This window comes from Oncorhynchus clarkii, chromosome 25 (assembly GCF_045791955.1).
Source record: "Oncorhynchus clarkii lewisi isolate Uvic-CL-2024 chromosome 25, UVic_Ocla_1.0, whole genome shotgun sequence".
Classification (NCBI taxonomy): Eukaryota; Metazoa; Chordata; class Actinopteri; order Salmoniformes; family Salmonidae; genus Oncorhynchus; species Oncorhynchus clarkii.
This window is the reverse complement of record NC_092171.1, coordinates 29,868,331-29,885,395: the sequence shown is the minus strand read 5'-3', so window position 1 is coordinate 29,885,395 and position 17,065 is coordinate 29,868,331. Positions and strand designations below refer to the sequence as shown.

Sequence of the window (17,065 nt, the reverse complement as noted above, 5' to 3'; positions counted from 1 at the left end):
CATGGATGAGAGGAGAGAGAGAGATGACATGGATGAGAGGAGAGAGAGAGAGGGCATGGATGAGAGGAGAGAGAGAGAGGGCATGGATGGGAGGAGAGAGAGAGGGCATGGATGGGAGGAGAGAGAGAGGCATGGATGAGAGGAGAGAGAGAGAGGGCATGGATGAGAGGAGAGAGAGAGGGCATGGATGAGAGGAGAGAGAGAGGGCATGGATGAAAGGAGAGAGAGAGAGGGCATGGATGAGAGGAGAGAGAGAGAGGGCATGGATGAGAGGAGAGAGAGAGAGGGCATGGATGAGAGGAGAGAGAAAGAGGGCATGGATGAGAGGAAAGAGGACATGGTTGGGAGGAGAGAGAGAGAGGGCATGGATGGGAGGAGAGAGAGAGAGAGGGCATGGATGAGAGGAGAGAGAGAGAGAGGGCATGGATGAGAGGAGAGAGGACATGGTTGGGAGGAGAGAGAGAGAGGGCATGGATGAGAGGAGAGAGAGTGCAAGGTTGGGAGGAGAGAGAGAGTGCAAGGATGGGAGGAGAGAGAGATGACATGGATGGGAGGAGAGAGAGGGCATGGATGAGAGGAGAGAGAGTGGGCACCCTCACCCCAGGTGGTGAGGGTAGGCAACAACATTTCCACCCCGCTGATCCTCAACACTGGGGCCCCACAAGGGTGCGTTCTGAGCCCTCTCCTGTACTCCCTGTTCACCCACGACTGCGTGGCCACGCACGCCTCCAACTCAATCATCAAGTTTGCGGATGACACAACAGTGGTAGGCTTGATTACCAACAACGACGAGACGGCCTACAGGGAGGAGGTGATGGCCCTCCGAGTGTGGTGTCAGGAAAATAACCTCACACTCAATGTCAACAAAACTAAGGAGATGATTGTGGACTTCGGGAAACAGCAGAGGGAACACCCCCCTATCCACATCGATGGAACAATAGTGGAGAGGGTAGTAAGTTTTAGGTACCTCGGCGTACACATCACAGACAAACTGAATTGGTCCACCCACACAGACAGCATCGCGAAGAAGGCGCAGCAGCGCCTCTTCAACCTCAGGAGGCTGAAGAAATTTGGCTTGTCACCAAAAGCACTCACAAACTTCTACAGATGCACAATCAAGAGCATCCCGTCGGGCTGTATCACCGCCTGGTACGGCAACTGCTCCGCCCACAACCGTAAGGCTCTCCAGAGGGTAGTGAGGTCTGCACAACGCATCACCGGGGGCAAACTACCTGCCCTCCAGGACACCTACACCACCCAATGTCACAGGAAGGCCATAAAGATCATCAAGGACAACAACCACCCGAGCCACTGCCTATTCACCCCGCTATCATCCGGAAGGCGAGGTCAGTACAGGTGCATCAAAGCTGGGACCGAGAGACTGAAAAACAGATTCTATCTCATAACCATCAGACTGTTAAACAGCCACCACTAACATTGAGTGGCTGCTGCCAACACACTGACTCAACTCCAGCCACTTTAATAATGGGAATTGATGGGAAATGATGTAAAATATATCACTAGCCACTTTAAACAATGCTACCTAATATAATGTTTACATACCCTACATTATTCATCTCATATGTATACGTATATACTGTACTCTATATCATCTACTGCATCTTTATGTAATACATGTATCACTAGCCACTTTAACTATGCCACTTTGTTTACATACTCAACTCATATGTATATACTGTACTCAATACCATCTACTGGATCTTGCCTATGCCGCTCTGTACCATCACTCATTCATATATCTTTATGTACATATTCTTTATCCCCTTACACTTGTGTCTATAAGGTAGTAGTTTTGGAATTGTTAGCTAGATTACTTGTTGGTTATTACTGCATTGTCGGAACTAGAAGCACAAGCATTTCGCTACACTCGCATTAACATCTGCTAACCATGTGTATGTGACAAATAAAATTTGATTTGATTTGATTTGGATGGGAGGAGAGAGGACATGGGTGGAGAGAGAGGACATGGATGAGAGGAGAGAGAGAGAGAATGCATGGATGGGAGGAGAGAGAGAGGACAAGGGTGGGAGGAGAGAGAGAGGACATGGATGGGAGGAGAGAGAGAGGACAAGGGTGGGAGGAGAGAGAGAGGACATGGATGGGAGGAGAGAGAGAGGACAAGGGTGGGAGGAGAGAGAGAGGACAAGGGTGGGAGGAGAGAGAAAGGACATGGATGGGAGGAGAGAGAGAGGACATGGAAGGGAGGAGAGAGAGGCTGCTGAGACCAGTGCTAGAACAGGAACAAGCCCTGCTAATTGAGAGTGGCATCAATCATATTTGTCATGTTTAGAGATTAGATGATCAGAGATTAACCTAAAATTAGCCTACAAGAGCAATGCACAGTTGAACCCCAGTCGGTCTGATAAGGATCAACAAGCCATCCATGTCGTACCATTAACAGGATCATCAAGACTAGAGCAGTCAGGCGTCTTTGATCCGATACCATCTCCTGCTTTCCTGGCTGAGATCCAATCTTGGGTATAAAGATGAGCTGCCCCCCTCTAGAGATGACATGGATGGGAGGAGAGAGAGGACAAGATGGCGTAGCAGTAGGACGTATTGTCGTGTAGTGTCCCTTGTATATATCGTTTGTTTTCGTTTTTTTCTTCACATATCTTTAAAACTTTTTGCTGAACCTCAACTTCTTCTAAATACTCTCCTGCAACCCGCCTCACCCAACGTAGCTATTTTTCCTAAAGTATTTATATTTACTTCGGACCTGGAACCCCTCAACTGAAGCTAGCCAACGAACTACCAGCTTCAGCAAAACATTGCTAGCGGTCTTCAGCTAACCGGTCATCAGCTAACCTTTAGCTCGGAAAGCTCTCGCCAGTTCGAACAACGCGACTCTAACCAGAGCATAACGGACCTATTTATTATTTTATTTTATTTTTCATCCCCGGATTCCCATCGCAAACGGAACATTTTGAGCTCCTGGGCTACAATATCCAGACCCACGACCGGTCCATCGATGTCACTGCATGAAGAGGAATAAACAAATACCCCCATCGCGACGTCCCCAAAGGCTAACTCTCTAGCCCTTGCTATCTCCTTGCTTGCAAATTCGGCCTGCTAACTGCTAGCTTGTTTAGCCCGGTCCGCTAACTGCTACCGTGTTTAGCACCGTCTACTAACTGTTAGCTTGTTAGCACAGGCCTGCTAACCGTCTGAATCGCCGCGTCCCAAACACTCACTGAACCCATATTTACTTTCTATCCCTTTTCGATTTTTAATTTGTTTATACCTTCCGGTAACCTGCCTCACCCAATGTGATACGGAACCGCTATTATCTTTACATTTTTAGAACACACTCAAGAACCTCCAGAAGCTAACCAGCTAACTGGCTACAAGCTATTTGGTCATTGTTAGTTTTCTAACCTGGATAACACTCGCCAGTCCAGCTTCCCTGCCCCATCCACCGCTGCCCCTTGGACACTGATCACTTGGCTACATAGCTGATGCATGCTGGACTGTCCATTAATCACGGTAATCCATTCTGCTTGTTTATGTTTTATCTGTCGGCCCCAGCCGCACTTAGGCTCTGTGTGTAGTTAATCCGACCCTCTCTGCCTAATCAATCGCCATTCTACCTGCTGTTGTTGTGCTAGCTGATTAGCTGTTGTCTCACCTAACAGAGGGGTGGATGGGATCTCAGCGATGGGGGGGTATACAAGGCAGGGCACCTACTGTACTGCATTTGGTGATGCCTGATTTGTATTGTGTATGTGTTGCATAGGTAACATGGTTTGGGGGTGGGAGAAGGAGCCCCAGGCCTGTTCATCATTTCAGAGGTGTAGCAGCCAGGGTTTACCCTAATTTACTCAATTCAATTGAGCTTCTAGCCAGCTAAATCTCCATAGGGTTCCCTGCTAAGAAAGAGAAAGGTAATGTCCCAAATGGCTCCCTATTCCCTATTTAGTGCACTACTTTTGACCAGAGCCCTATGGTAGTGTACTACATAGGAAATAGGCTGCCATTTGGAATGCAACCAGGTTCTTATGTGGGATATTGACCTGCATTAGTGCACGGGAGTCTAAACAGAACTGACTGGGTGGACAGGCAGATCAACGGTTTTATTTATGCAGGCAGAAAGAGGTCATATCATCATGTTGACCCATTCTGTCCCCTTTTTAATTTTATATTTATTTAACCTTTATTTAACTAGGAAAGTCAGTTAAGAACAAATTCTTATTTACAATGACGGCCTTGTTCAGGGGCAGAATGACAGAAATGTACCTTGTCAGCTCGGGGATTCGATCTAGCAACCTTTCGGTTACTGGCCCAACGCTACCTGCCGCCCCATACTTGGCTGCCTTTTGACAAATAAAAACAATCTCACTATTTTCTTTATCTGGTGCATTAACAGTAGAGGAAGAGGTGCAATAGAGATACTGTGTGTGTGTGTGTCACCTGTAGCTGGTCCCATTTGTGTGTCATGGCATTGACTCGCTCGTGGAAGTCCGGGGGCAGCTGTGCTCCGCTCCTCCGCAGGCTCTCGGCCCATCCCAGGAGATGTGTCTTCTTAGGGAGCCACATCCTCATCTCCACACTGTTCCCCTGGGGACAGACACATGAAAGAGACATGGCTGAGACATTGTCTACACACTACAGTACATACTGTAGAGCAGAGTTGCACAAGATCCACAACACTGACTATGTCATCCACTACACTGGTGAACACAGCACTGACGATGTCATCCATTACACTGGTGAACACAGCACTGATGAGGTCATCCATTACACTGGTGAACACAGCACTGACGAGGTCATCCATTACACTGGTGAACACAGCACTGACGATGTCATCCATTACACTGGTGAACACAGCACTGACGATGTCATCCATTACACTGGTGAACACAGCACTGACGATGTCATCCATTACACTGGTGAACACAGCACTGACGATGTCATCCATTACATTGGTGAACACAGCAGTGACGATGTCATCCATTACACTAGTGAACACAGCACTGACGATGTCATCCATTACACTGGTGAACACAGCACTGATGAGGTCATCCATTACACTGGTGAACACAGCACTGGCGATGTCATCCATTACACTGGTGAACACAGCACTGATGAGGTCATCCATTACACTGGTGAACACAGCACTGACGAGGTCATCCATTACACTGGTGAACACAGCACTGACGATGTCATCCATTACACTGGTGAACACAGCACTGACGATGTCATCCATTACATTGGTGAACACAGCAGTGACGATGTCATCCATTACACTAGTGAACACAGCACTGACGATGTCATCCATTACACTGGTGAACACAGCACTGATGAGGTCATCCATTACACTGGTGAACACAGCACTGATGAGGTCATCCATTACACTGGTGAACACAGCACTGATGAGGTCATCCATTACACTGGTGAACACAGCACTGATGAGGTCATCCATTACACTGGTGAACACAGCACTGACGATGTCATCCATTACACTGGTGAACACAGCACTGACAATGTCATCCATTACATTGGTGAACACAGCAGTGACGATGTCATCCATTACACTAGTGAACACAGCACTGACGATGTCATCCATTACACTGGTGAACACAGCACTGGCAATGTCATCCATTACACTGGTGAACACAGCACTGGCGATGTCATCCATTACACTGGTGAACACAGCACTGACGATGTCATCCATTACACTGGTGAACACAGCACTGACGATGTCATCCATTACACTGGTGAACACAGCACTGATGAGGTCATCCATTACACTGGTGAACACAGCAGTGGCGATGTCATCCATTACACTAGTGAACACAGCACTGGCGATGTCATCCATTACACTAGTGAACACAGCACTGACGATGTCATCCATTACACTGGTGAACACAGCACTGACGATGTCATCCATTACACTGGTGAACACAGCACTGATGAGGTCATCCATTACACTGGTGAACACAGCACTGACGATGTCATCCATTACACTGGTGAACACAGCACTGACGATGTCATCCATTACATTGGTGAACACAGCAGTGACGATGTCATCCATTACACTGGTGAACACAGCACTGACGATGTCATCCATTACACTAGTGAACACAGCACTGACGATGTCATCCATTACATTGGTGAACACAGCAGTGACGAGGTCATCCATTACACTGGTGAACACAGCACTGACGATGTCATCCATTACATTGGTGAACACAGCAGTGACGAGGTCATCCATTACATTGGTGAACACAGCACTGACGATGTCATCCATTACACTGGTGAACAATGCACTGACGATGTCATCCATTACACTGGTGAACACAGCACTGACGATGTCATCCATTACACTAGTGAACACAGCACTGACGAGGTCATCCATTACATTGGTGAACACAGCACTGACGATGTCATCCATTACACTGGTGAACAATGCAGCCCCCCTGCTGCACACAAAGGCAAACAAACATTTATATGAATACAAGCGCTGATATTTTGTGCCATAAACTGAGCATGTGTGTGTTTAACTCTGCGTCTGTAAGCAGGTCTCCATCCAGCCTTATACAGTCTGAAGTTTACATACACGTAGGTTGGAGTCATTAAAACTCGTTTTTCAAACACTCCACAAATGTCTTGTTAACAAACTATAGTTTTGGCAAGTCAGTTAGGACGTCTACTTTGTGAATGACAAAAGTCATTTTTTAACAATTGTTTATCACAATCCCAGAACAACAGCAAATGAACCTTGTGAAGATGCTGGAGGAAACAGGTAAAAAAGTATCTATATCCACAGTAAAATGAGTCTCACATCGACATAACCTGAAAGGCCGCTCCGCAAGGAAGAAGCCACTGCTCCAAAACCGCCATAAAAACACAGACTACGGTTTGCAACTGCACTTGGGGACAAATATCGTACTTTTTGGAGAAATGGCCTCTGGTCTGATGAAACAAAAATAGAACTGTTGGGCCATAATGACCATCGTTATGTTTGGAGGAAAGAGGGGGAGGCTTGCAAGCCAAAGAACACCATCCCAACCGTGAAGCACGGGGATGGCAGCATCATGTTGTGGGGGTTCTTTGCTGCAGGAGGGACTGGTGCACTTCACAAAATAGATGGCATCATGAGGTAGGAAAATGATGTGGATATATTGAAGCAACAGCTCAAGATATCAGTCAGGAAGTTAAAGCTTGGTTGCAAATGGGTCTTCCAAATGGACAATGACCCCAAGCATACTTCCAAAGTTGTGGCAAAATGGCTTAAGAACAACAAAGTCAAGGTATTGGAGTGGCCATCACAAAGCCCTGACCTCAATCCTATAAAAAATGTATGGGCAGAACTGAAAAGGCGTGTGCGAGCAAGGAGGCCTACAAACCTGACTCAGTTACACCAACTGTGTCAGAAGGAATGCGCCAAAATTCACCCAATTTATTGTGGGAAGCTTGTGGAAGGCTACCCGAAACATTTGACCCAAGTTAAACAATTTATACGCAATGCTACCAAATACTAATTGAGTGTATATAAACTTCTGACCCACTGGGAATGTGATGAAAGAAATAAAAGCTGAAATAAATCACTCTCTCTACTATTATTCTGACATTTCACATTCTTAAAATAAAGTTCTGATCCTAACTTACCTAAAACAGGGAATTTTTACTAGGATTAAATGTCAGGAAATGTGAAAAACTGAGTTAAATGTATTTGGCTAAGGTGTATGTAAACTGCTGACTTCAACTGTATATAGTACAGTAGCTACATGTCGGATGAAAAACGTCACGACAGGCCTGATTTTGTCGGTAAACTTTCCAAATGTCGACAAAACAAAATACGCTAGATGATGCGAAAAATGGCGGTGGAAACGCCTTTATGTGAAAATATTGATACAATAACCATCACATCGAAGTAAACTTGGAGTCACTCGATGATATGTTGTGTAGTCCTCCCATTGCGAAAGCATGCCGTTTATGAAACTACATATGAAATAAGTTCCGATGAACTTCACAGGGTGGTGAAAGTGCAAAGTGATGAGCCTGATGCTCCTTTCCCACAAATATCTAAGGTCTTATTCTGATGACATGATGATCAATACTTGGCTTCCTTTTGAGAAATAAAAATAATCTCACTCTTTCGTCCATAATAATCTCATCATGTAGGCTATACCTGCACTGTATCTGCGATTGAGCTGTTGGCTGGAGCACACGTGCCAAGACCAGACAGGACACATTTGCTAGATAATGCAACATTTTCAGTGTCAAAACCATCAGAAGGGTTGAAAATGTGATGGAAACCCATTTAACTTGTATTTTGTACTCATGGGAGTTTAACTGTGAAATGTATGTGCACTAAGTCATCACAAACTGCCTTTTAGACACAACAAATACATTTGATGAAAACATCTCTGGTGGGAAAATGAGCATTTTGTTTTTATGCAGATTTTTGAATATTTGCATGAAAATCTGTCGCCAATTGGATGGAAACCTACATTGTGTTTGTGTATATACACCAACAAGGAACTTCTTCACAGAAGGACATCAGTAATACATTCTTTCAACAGCAATGTAATTGGACAGAACTCACATTTTGTGTAGATAAACTATACATATTATAGAATGGAATATGTTTAAAAACTGACATTTTCAGTTAAATTGCTGAGGAAAAGCTTACTGTAACAGTATGAAAATTGAAGCTCTTCAATCTCACTTCTTTTTGGTTAATTTCTCAGTCTTCCCTCCCATTTCATTTTCTGCATCAATAGCTACTTGATTCTAGTTTTCAGTTGTCATTTATAATTACAGCCCAGTCACATTTTAATATGTTCTAACTGTTATCAGTCCAGGAACCATTTTAATATGTTCTAACTGTTATCAGTCCAGGAACCATTTTAAAATGTTCTAACTGTTATCAGTCCAGGAACCATTTTAATATGTTCTAACTGTTATCAGTCCAGGAACCATTTTAATATGTTCTAACTGTTATCAGTCCAGGAACCATTTTAATTTGTTCTAACTGTTATCAGTCCAGGAACCATTTTAATATTTTCTAACTGTTATCAGTCCAGGAACCATTTTAATATGTTCTAACTGTTATCAGTCCAGGAACCATTTTAATATTTTCTAACTGTTATCAGTCCAGGAACCATTTTTCATATATTTTTTGTAATGGTGACTGTATCACACTTTCTCTAAAATTATCCATCCCTTTCTGATGTTTAATAGCGCCACCTGTAAAAGTAAACGTGTTACTGTCTAACTATCAGGAAATGGTCCAATTTATTTGTTGACAGCAAATATTGATTTCAGGACTCTTCTTGTGTTTAAAAATGGCACACCATTGATGGAAAGTCAAAACATTGCAGGAGAACAAAGTAGATAAGTGATTAAAATGCATGAGATCCAGAACTGGGAGATTAATGCTGAGAAGGATCTTTGATCAAATACACTGAATGCACTGGTGAGTTACAGCCCCCAGCCTGTGTCAACGCTAGAATAGCCAAGGTTCTGCATACCTTAAATAAAGTTGTGAAATAGCTTTGGTAGGATCACAGGACAAAGTAATATAGTACACCTGTGCACAACATTCGAGAGCATAGTTTTAAAACCTGTTAGGGATAGGGGGCAGCATTTTCACTTTGGATGAATTGCGTGCCCATAGTGAACTGCATCCTACTCTGTCCTAGATGTTACTATATGCATATAATTATTACTATTGGATAGAAAACACTCTGAAGTTTCTAAAACTGTTTGAATTATGTCTGTGAGTATAACATAACTCACAGGGCAGGCAAATTTCCAAACAGGAAGTGGAAATTCTGGGGCTGGTCGAATTTCAAGTCATCGCCTATTCACATCCAAACAATATATGGATATGTTCGCACTTCCTACGCCTTCCACTAGATGTCAACAGTCAGTAGAACGTGGAATGAAGCCTCTAGTGTAATATATGACCGGATGGGAGGGGAATGAGTCAGTGGTCTGGCAGAATGCCAGTTCCTGGTTGCGCACATTACTGTTGATATCGCCTGCTTTCCATGACTCTGTAGACAAAAACGAATGCTCCGGTTGGAACGTTATTGGATATATATGATAATAACATCCTGAAGATTGATTCTCTACTTAGTTTGACCAGTTTATTCGACCTGGAATATAACTTTTTGAAGATTTCGTCCGAGTTCGCCTGGACCAGCGCCAGCTTTTGGACATGTGAACTAACCGTGCTAGCAAAAGCAGCTAATTGGACACTAGTAATGGACATTATGGAACAAAACAACGATTTATTATGGAACTAGGACTCCTTGCACTGCATTCTGATGAAAGATCAACGATAAGGGAATATTTATGATGTAATTTAGTATTTCTGTTGACTCCAACATGGCGGAGAAATATTGTTACGTCTTAGCGTCGTTTTGGATTATTGCATGGTATGCTTTTTTCGTAACGTTTAAAAAAAATCGGACACAGCGGTTGCATTAAGAACAAGTGTATCTTTAATTATGAGTATTTCTGTTATATGACGTGGCTCTCTGTAATTACTCTGGATATTTTGGAGGCATTTCTGAACATGGCTTCATAGTAAACCGAGATGGAATGGAACTGTGTGCTCTCCAAAAAAATAGAGTCACGTGGTAAAAAGATGAGGAAAAATCATCAAGGATTCAAAACTTTAATTCATTCCACGTATTAATGAGTAAGTACAAAAGACTGGAAATGTCAGCAAAAATGCAGTCATACATAAACATTTCATGCATTTTTGTAGATTCATCTTATCTATTAAATTAATTAATTAATTAATTGTTCAGAGTCTGTAATGTGTTGAGACAACAGAAGTACGACTCCATGAAGTGAGTTGGATGCCTCCGTATTTAAATGAATTTATACACAGTTATATAGTCAACACATTGCCAGCCACCATGAACCAGGCACTATGAAAACTCAGTTAACATCTTAACATAATCCAAATTCTTCACAGGTCAAACATGACCACATATTAATCATAAAGATGACATTAAATGAGAATATTCACACATTCCAGTGCTTGTAAATACTAAGCTTGTAAATCTCAATGCTTGTAAAGCCTAGCAATGGAATAACTGACAAAATAGCATGTTGTGGTGGTAGAGATTGACTCAAGAGAATCCTCTATAGGGAATATGATCTCTTTTACCAACAAAGCCAACAAATATGATAATTACTTCATCAATTTGAGGGCGGGGGGCGTTCATTGATGTCGTGCCAAGCCAACATCCTCACTATCTACAATTTGCTGTTGACAGAGTCAAAGGAGAGGAAGACGGGCTGGAGAGGAGAGGAGGAGAGAGAAACCCTCCATTGATGAGAGAGAGAGAGAGCCCCTGCAGCTGATGAGAGAGGGGCTCTGTCTCCCTGATATATGGACAAGCTCCAGCCATGAAAGAACAGGAAGAAATATTCAGTGTGTTCTTTAAGAGGAAAAAGAAAACATCAAACCCTTGATTCAGATATAATTCTAGACTGTTTTTGAAAAATGGAAGCACTAAGTTGTTGAGTGGGGTTTTGTGTGTGTGTGCGTGCGTGACTGAGTGAGTGTAATGAAAATCACCCCGGTTGAAAAAATTCTGCTCAAACGGGTCTGGAACAAAAGGCCTTGAAACACTGTTAATTGTCACCATGGTGACCAGAAGAATAAGCCATTTTACAACTGGTATAGAAGGCTCACATTGAGCTCCCAGTGAGTCAAGAGTTTCTTTTTTTCTGCTTCTTAGTGTTAAAGAACAAGGTGCCCAGTCACTCTGGGGTCAGCTACAGACCCAGGAGAATTTCCACCGGCTGTTCCAGATTTCATCTAGCGTGGAATCTTTCTGTGTTTAATGAAAGACACACAGAAGACGAAAAAAACCTTTAAAAGAAGCAAACAAATTGGATAAACAATGTGATCATTCAGGGAACCATGAATTCAGAGAAAAGGTTGAGTCAAGAGAAGTGTAGGATGCTATTGGCCCGTACAATGTGAATTCTGACCTTTGGCCCAAGGAACCATGGGAATTCTGTCACTGGCATAACTGCAGACAGTAGTGATAACACAAGGTGGATGGCAAGACGGAATCCTCCCCTCTCCGTCCCTCCCTCCATCATTCTGTCCAAAGAGGATGCATTACACAGATTTCCAAAGTGCTAATGAGAAACTCAAGAGGATCAATAGACAAAGAAGTGCCCAGTCAGCCCAGAGATTGGTAAAGAAAAAAGGAACAGCAGGGTCTTTGATTTATTTGTGAAAAAAATACTTGCTAGTGGACATCTAAACTCCTTACAATAGCTTCTCGTTTGAAATTCTATGATCAGGGTCAAAATATTGTTTTATTATCTTTTTAACAACCACTCTCAGTTGGACATTTGTTGAATAATCTCCCTCCCTCCCTCCCTCCCTCCCTCCCTCCCTCCCTCCCTCCCCATAGGCAGCCCATGGCTAATGCCATTCAGTGGCAAACAAAGACAGTCTTTATCCCTGCCCTGGGTCCTAAGCTCAGCTGCATGCAGTGTGAAGGAATCTGATAGAGAGGAGAGAGCGAGAGGAGAGTGAGAGAGAGAGATAGATAGAAAGAGCGAGAGAGGGTGAGAACGAGGGAGGGAGAGAGAGAGATAAAGAGAGAGAGAGAGAGAGAGAGAGAGGGGAGAGAGGGTTCAAACCCCCAGCCCACACTGCTCCACTCCTCTCCAAGACTGGTTGGTATTTATCTTTACCAGACAAACACAGGCAACAATGCAATCAGCCAAGACCACCATTTTTTTTGTGAGGGAGAAAAACCCCAAACTTTGGATCGTTTTGCCTGGCTGGGCCTCAGTGAGAAGACCAAGAAGGAGTGCTTGGCTGGGTGGTAGGCATCGCTAAGCAGCAGTTTGTTTAACCACAAATGTATATCCTACAGGACAGTATAAACCAGGCAGCTGAACACACTGGGAGGGTTGACTGCCACATGTCTAGCTGAATAAAACAATAGACATACTGTAATATCGTTGCTCCACAACGTGCCATGTAGATGAATATCACACCGGCCTGAGCAGTATACATGGTACCTTTCAAGTAGATGGGAAACATGTTATATCTGCAGTGTCATTTGAAATTGGCAGAACTGTCCGAGTAAATTACATTTGAAGATTTTGAATAGGTTTCTTTCTTCCAGCTTATTCCATTTGAATTAACTGGGAAATCATATTACATAGCCATGCATTGTTAAATGGTCCTACGTTGCATTATCCATGATATAAATGAAATTACAAATATTTGATCTACTAATAGAAGATCATAAAACTACACTATATATACAACAGTATGTGGACACCCCTTCAAATGAGTGGATTTGGCTATTTCAGCCACACCCGTTAATGACAAGTGTATATCATCAAGCACACAGCCATGCAATCGCAATAGACAAATATTTGCAGTAGAATGGCCTTACTGAAGATCTTAGTGACTTTCAATGTAGCACCGTCATAGGATGCCACCTTTCCAACAAGTCAGTTCGTCAAATTTCTGCCCTGCTAGAACTGCCCCGGTCAACTGTAAGTGCTGTTATTGTTAAGTCGAAATGTCTAGGAGCAACAACGGCTCAGCCGCGAAGTGGTAGGCCACACAAGGTCAGCACAATAATTGTTTGTCAGGAGCTTGGGGAAGGCCCTTTCCTGTTTCAGCATGACAATGCCCCTGTGCACAAAGTGAGGTCCATACAGAAATGGTTTGTCGTGATTGGTGTGGAACAACCTGACTGGCCTGCACAGAGCCCTGACCTCAACCCCATTAGACACCTCTAGGATGAATTGGAACGCAGTCTGAGAGCCAGGCCTAATCACCCAACATCAGTGCCCGACCTCACTAATGCTCTTGTGGCTGAATGGAAGCAATGTTCCAACATCTAGCAATGTTCCAACATCTAGTGGAAAGCCTTCCCAGAAGAGTGGAGGCTGTTATAATAGCAAAGGGGGATGAAATCCATATTAATGCCCATAATTTTGGAATGAGATGTTCGACGAGCATGTATCCACATATACTACATGACCAAAAGTATATATTTTTTAGTATTCCTCATTAATAATTCAATTCTAATTAAATCACCAGCGGTCTGTGCTGCGAAAGAGCAGCATTTTATATCCATTTGGAAGGTTTTCCCACAGACCCTCTCCTCTCCCAGACCTTCTCCTCTCCCAGCCCTTCTCCTCTCCCAGACCTTCTCCTCTCCCAGACCCTATCCTCTCCCAGACCTTCTCCTCTCCCAGACCTTCTCCTCTCCCAGAACCTTTCCTCACCCAGACCCTCTCCTCACCCAGACCCTCTCCTCTCCCAGACCTTCTCCTCTCCCAGACCCTCTCCTCTCCCAGACCTTCTCCTCTCCTCTCCCAGATCCTCTCCTCTCCCAGACCCTCTCCTCTCCCAGACCTTCTCCTCTCCCAGACCCTCTCCTCTCCCATACCTTCTCCTCTCCCAGACCCTATTCTCTCCTAGCCCTTCTTCTCTCCCAGACCTTCTCCTCTCCCAGACCCTCTCCTCTCCTAGCCCTTCTCCTCTCCCAGCCCTTCTCATCTCCCAGACCCTATCCTCTCCCAGACCCTCTCCTCTCCCAGACCCTCTCCTCTCCCAGACCCTCTCCTCTCCCAGACCCTACCCTCTCCCAGACCCTATCCTCTCTTAGCCCTTCTCCTCTCCCAGACCCTATCCTCTCCCAGACCTTATCCTCTCCCAGACCCTCTCCTCTCACAGACCCAATCTCTCCTAGCCCCTCACCTCTCCCAGACCCTCTCCTCTCCCAGACCCTCTCCTCTCCCAGACCCTCTCCTCTCCCAGACCTTCTCCTCTCCCAGACCCTATCCTCTCCTAGCCCTTCCCCTCTCCCAGACCTTCTCCTCTCCCAGACCTTCTCCTCTCCCAGACCCTATCCTCTCCCAGACCCTCTCCTCTCCCAGACCCTATCCTCTCCCAGACCCTATCCTCTCCCAGACCTTCCCCTCTCCCAGACCTTCTCCTCTCCCAGACCCTATCCTCTCCCAGACCCTATCCTCTCCCAGTCCTTCTCCTCTCCCATACCTTCTCCTCTCCCAGACCCTATCCTCTCCCAGATCTTCTCCTCTCCCAGACCTTCTCCTCTCCCAGACCCTTTCCTCACCCAGACCCTCTCCTCACCCAGACCCTCTCCTCTCCCAGACCCTATCCTCTCCCAGACCTTCTCCTCTCCCAGACCTTCTCCTCTCCCAGACCCTACCCTCTCCCAGACCCTATCCTCTCCCAGTCCTTCTCCTCTCCCAGACCTTCTCCTCTCCCAGACCCTATCCTCTCCCAGACCTTCTCCTCTCCCAGACTTTCTCCTCTCCCAGAGCCTTTCCTCACCCAGACCCTCTCCTCACCCAGACCCTCTCCTCTCCCAGACCCTCTCCTCTCCCAGACCTTCTCCTCTCCCAGACCTTCTCCTCTCCCAGACCCTCCTTCATATTTCTCTCTCTCTTAATGTCTCAGTCCAAACGAAGCATTTCTTAGCAGACAATTAAGTGTTAATTTTTAAAGATAATTAAAAGGCCTTCCTTGGAGGGGCTAGGAGCGAGGCTGACTGAAAATAGTTAAATTCCTCCTCCTAGCCCTGTCCGTCCACGGTGAAGGAGAGAAAGAGCAAGATAGAAAGAGAGAGAGAGTGGGGGGGATTGAACTGAATGAAAAAAAGCCTTTGGAAAATAGCTGCAATCAGGAGTGGCCGCTCCTCTCTCTTTACTCACTCTCTCTCTCCCTCGACTCTCTCTGGCCGGTGGGGGGGGAACATCCGTGGACATCTGTACTGGGATTGAGCCTAGAGGTACTTGACAGGCCGACCTCTAGGGTCAGTGCTTTATAATGAGATGCTGAATGTATCTTATAAAAGTCAGGTGGCAGGAAATGAAGAAACGGACTAAGATGCAAACAGATCACTATGAATAAGAACAGCTCAACTATGAATGAGAACAGATCAACTATGAATGAGAACAGCTCATAATAATGGCCGGAACAGAACAAATGGAATGGCATTAAACACCTAGAACCCATGTGTTTGATACCATTCCACTGATTCCACTCCAGTCATTACCACAAGCCCGTCCTCCCCAATGAAGGTGCCACCAACCTCCTGTGGTCTACTCACTTCTCATTTAGTTACTGATGCATCTAGACTCCTAGGAAGAAACATGCTTCAGCTAACAGAGAAATAGGTTTAGAACTCCCTCCATGCATGGAAACCCCTGAACAGTTAGAATCAAAATCACTAATGCCTTATTTTTCTTTCTGATGTCTGGCAGAACACAACCTTCTAAACGCACCCCCAACACCCCCCAGGACCAGAGGAAATCCTGGTTAATATAACAACGTTGAACAAAAAAATATTTACATTGCGGCTTGACCCTGGTTGTGTTATATTCAATATTTCTCCTCAATCTTAGTGAGTGTCTTTGAATTGCTGCTAGAGCTGCTTCTACACATTTCGTCAAACAGCAGGTGAGACGGGGCGTCCCTGAGGAGCTCCACAACACTGCAGCACTGCCTCAGAGCTGGGGGGTCTACTTCACAGAGCAGAGAACACACCTTCAAACTGAAACTCTCTCACTCACTCTCTCACAGTCCCAATCCACCTAGAGTATTACCATTTCCAAGCCTGATGCTTTCATGTGGGAACTTAATTAAAGTGATTTAGCATTTCAATCAGTATTTTTTAGAAGGGTATTTAAAAAAAAAAAAAAAGTAATTTTTTAGAAATAAAGAAAAACACATTTCGACAATGACATTGTAAATTAGGATAGGCTCATAGCTCTGTGTTATTTCTGTGTTCTGAGGCATGGAAATGTAAATCTGTCATTAATGAAGGATGTTTTTCTTCTTCGTTCTCTGGCTTGGTATTCATTTCTCTCTGTGTGTGTGTCTGACTGTCAGGTTGGCTGGAGCTTACCTAAATAGGTGACAAAGGTTGCATCCCAAATGGCTCCCTATCCCTATATAGTACACGACATTTGACCAAAGCCCTGGTCAAAAGTAGTGTACTACATAGGGAATCAAGTGCCATCTGATTAGGATGTCATTCCTAATGACTTGGTG

At 44.6% G+C, this 17,065-nt stretch overlaps 1 protein-coding gene across 2 annotated transcripts in view; it reads right to left on the bottom strand.

Moving 5' to 3' along the window:
* Positions 1-17,065, bottom strand: part of LOC139384056 (A-kinase anchor protein 6-like) — a 246,674-nt gene that overhangs the window by 34,906 nt on the left and 194,703 nt on the right. For both annotated transcript variants that reach the window (XM_071128691.1, XM_071128692.1), the window contains one exon: positions 4,432-4,578. In XM_071128691.1, coding sequence (XP_070984792.1) covers positions 4,432-4,578 — 147 coding nt within the window. The remainder of the gene's footprint in view (positions 1-4,431; positions 4,579-17,065) is intronic.